Source organism: Ananas comosus, unplaced genomic scaffold (genome assembly GCF_001540865.1).
Source record: "Ananas comosus cultivar F153 unplaced genomic scaffold, ASM154086v1, whole genome shotgun sequence".
Classification (NCBI taxonomy): Eukaryota; Viridiplantae; Streptophyta; class Magnoliopsida; order Poales; family Bromeliaceae; genus Ananas; species Ananas comosus.
In genome coordinates, this window is record NW_017890755.1 from 34,689 (window position 1) to 36,584 (window position 1,896).

General features: G+C 62.7%; 1 protein-coding gene across 1 annotated transcript; it reads left to right on the forward strand.

Annotated features, from left to right (window-relative positions):
• Positions 1-958: 958 nt before the first annotated feature.
• Positions 959-1,636, forward strand: LOC109704195 (spidroin-1-like). The gene has a single exon (XM_020224961.1). It carries the CDS (start codon positions 959-961, stop codon positions 1,634-1,636), a length of 678 nt encoding a protein of 225 aa, XP_020080550.1.
• Positions 1,637-1,896: the final 260 nt, after the last annotated feature.

Genomic DNA, 1,896 nt, shown 5'->3' on the forward strand with positions numbered 1-1,896 from the left:
CGAAACAGCGTTGTCTTTCTGGCGATTTCGCGAAACGCACGAAACGACTCGATTTCGCAAAAGCAAACGGACCAATGGACGATCAGTCCGGCATGATCAATTTTAAACTCTCACGTGCCCACAAGTAGCCACACATGCACAATTACATTAAGCCCCTCAACTTACATAAAATATCATCATTTTATGTAATTTGAGCGATAAGCGGCTCGTTCACGCAAACCAAGTTCCTTTTCAAAGTCCGCAGAGACACATAACTGACAGTGGTCTCGACGTACCGAGTCCGTGCTCACGATCGGAGCACAGCGGCTCACTGTGGGTAGCGGGGAGCACCCGAAGGTTCAGCGAACAGGCGCAGTCAGGGAAGATCGCGCCGTACAGAACAACCCGGACACTTCTGATCCAAGGGAAGGTGCAGCACTTGTAATCGCAATGACCACGATCACCGTGCTCACCTCCGGAGGCATCAGGACAGACTCGGATCGCCGGACATAAGGTACGCAAAACTCAAAACAGCAGCCAAAAAGGCTGAAACGAGAGCGGACATCGCCCGAAACAGCGGAACGGAGTCTCCACCGACAGAAAACTAAGGTGCGCACGCTGATCGCAAACTTGCAGGATCATCGTTGCTCCCTTCCGTAGAGTCGGGGAAGCTTCGGGAAGGCCAGAACAAGGAAACCCACTCTAAGCCCATATTTCGGGGCCTTGGACGGAGCAAGTTTGCTCCGCGGGCTCTTCGGCGGCACAGGCGGCAGTGCGGCGCCAGGACGGTGTGCGGGGGAGGTGAGGGTACGTGGCTCACCTTCACGGTTGGCGGCTGGAGCGGCGCGGGGCGGCGGAAGCAAATCAGCCGCCAGCTCGGGCTCCGGGGTTCCAAGGAAGCTGCGGCCCATAGGCGGAGGCTGGGGTCCTCGGGGAACGACGGCGGCAGGTCCCAACGGCCGGGAGGAGGGGAGGAGGGATGAGTGTGGGAGCAACAGCGTCAGGCGGCCTGTGGGCTCGGGTGTGGCCCGCCCGAGCTTGGTTCGGGAACTGGGGCAGGCTTGCAGCGGCCGGACGGCGCGGCGCGGCAGCTGGGGCGGCGGGCCGCGGCGAAGGGGCCGGGGCTCACGTGAGGCGGGCGGGGAGAGCTTCAGGCGGCGGCGGCGGCGCTGGTGGTGCGGCACCAGGCCTCGGCCAGGCATCGGGCCTGGGTTCGGGCTGGGGCGGCTGCAGCTGGCGAGGCGACGACGGCGAACGCTGCGGGGCGGTGGGCGACGGCGGGATAGGGGCGCCGGGCACGGGGATGCTGCGGGAGGGTTTCCACAGCGGTGGGCACGCTGGATTGCGGCTGCGGGACCCGGCTCGCCAAGCTCGGCCTGGCTGCAGCAGGCCGCAGGAGCAAGCAGCGGCAGGCCCGGGACGCGCCGGGTCGGCGGGAGTGGCGGGCACGGTGCGGTCCCGGGGAGAGGTCCGCAGGGGGCGCAGGCCCGGGCCCCACACGAGAGGGAGAGGAGGAGGAAGAAAGGAGAGGAGAGGAGGAAGAAGTGGGTCAGCGGCGGCCGAGGCTCAGCGGCGAGCGGCAGGGGATGGTGCAGGAGGCAGGGGAAGGGAGAAGAGTCTGCTGGGGCATAGGGTCTGGGGACTGGCTAGGGTTTAGGGTATGGGGAATAAAACATAGACAAGTTAAATATACAAGGCGCAAACTCGCAAAAGGTCCACCAAAATCGGAATTTCATATCCGAGCCCTTCACCGAACGGATAAACGCCGTGAGACCCTCACGTGCGTCCCTCGCGAAACGTACATAAAATATCGCGACTTTCGCGAAATACCGTTTTGCCAACTACGACCGCTCCTCGATCAACGCGCGATCTCACAGATCCGTCCGTCAGCTTGGAAACGGATTGCACCTCGTTTCT

Coding starts and splice junctions, on each gene's coding strand:
- LOC109704195 (XM_020224961.1), top strand. CDS start 959: ATGAGTGTGGGAGCAACAGCGTCAGGCGGCCTGTGGGCTCGGGTGTGG.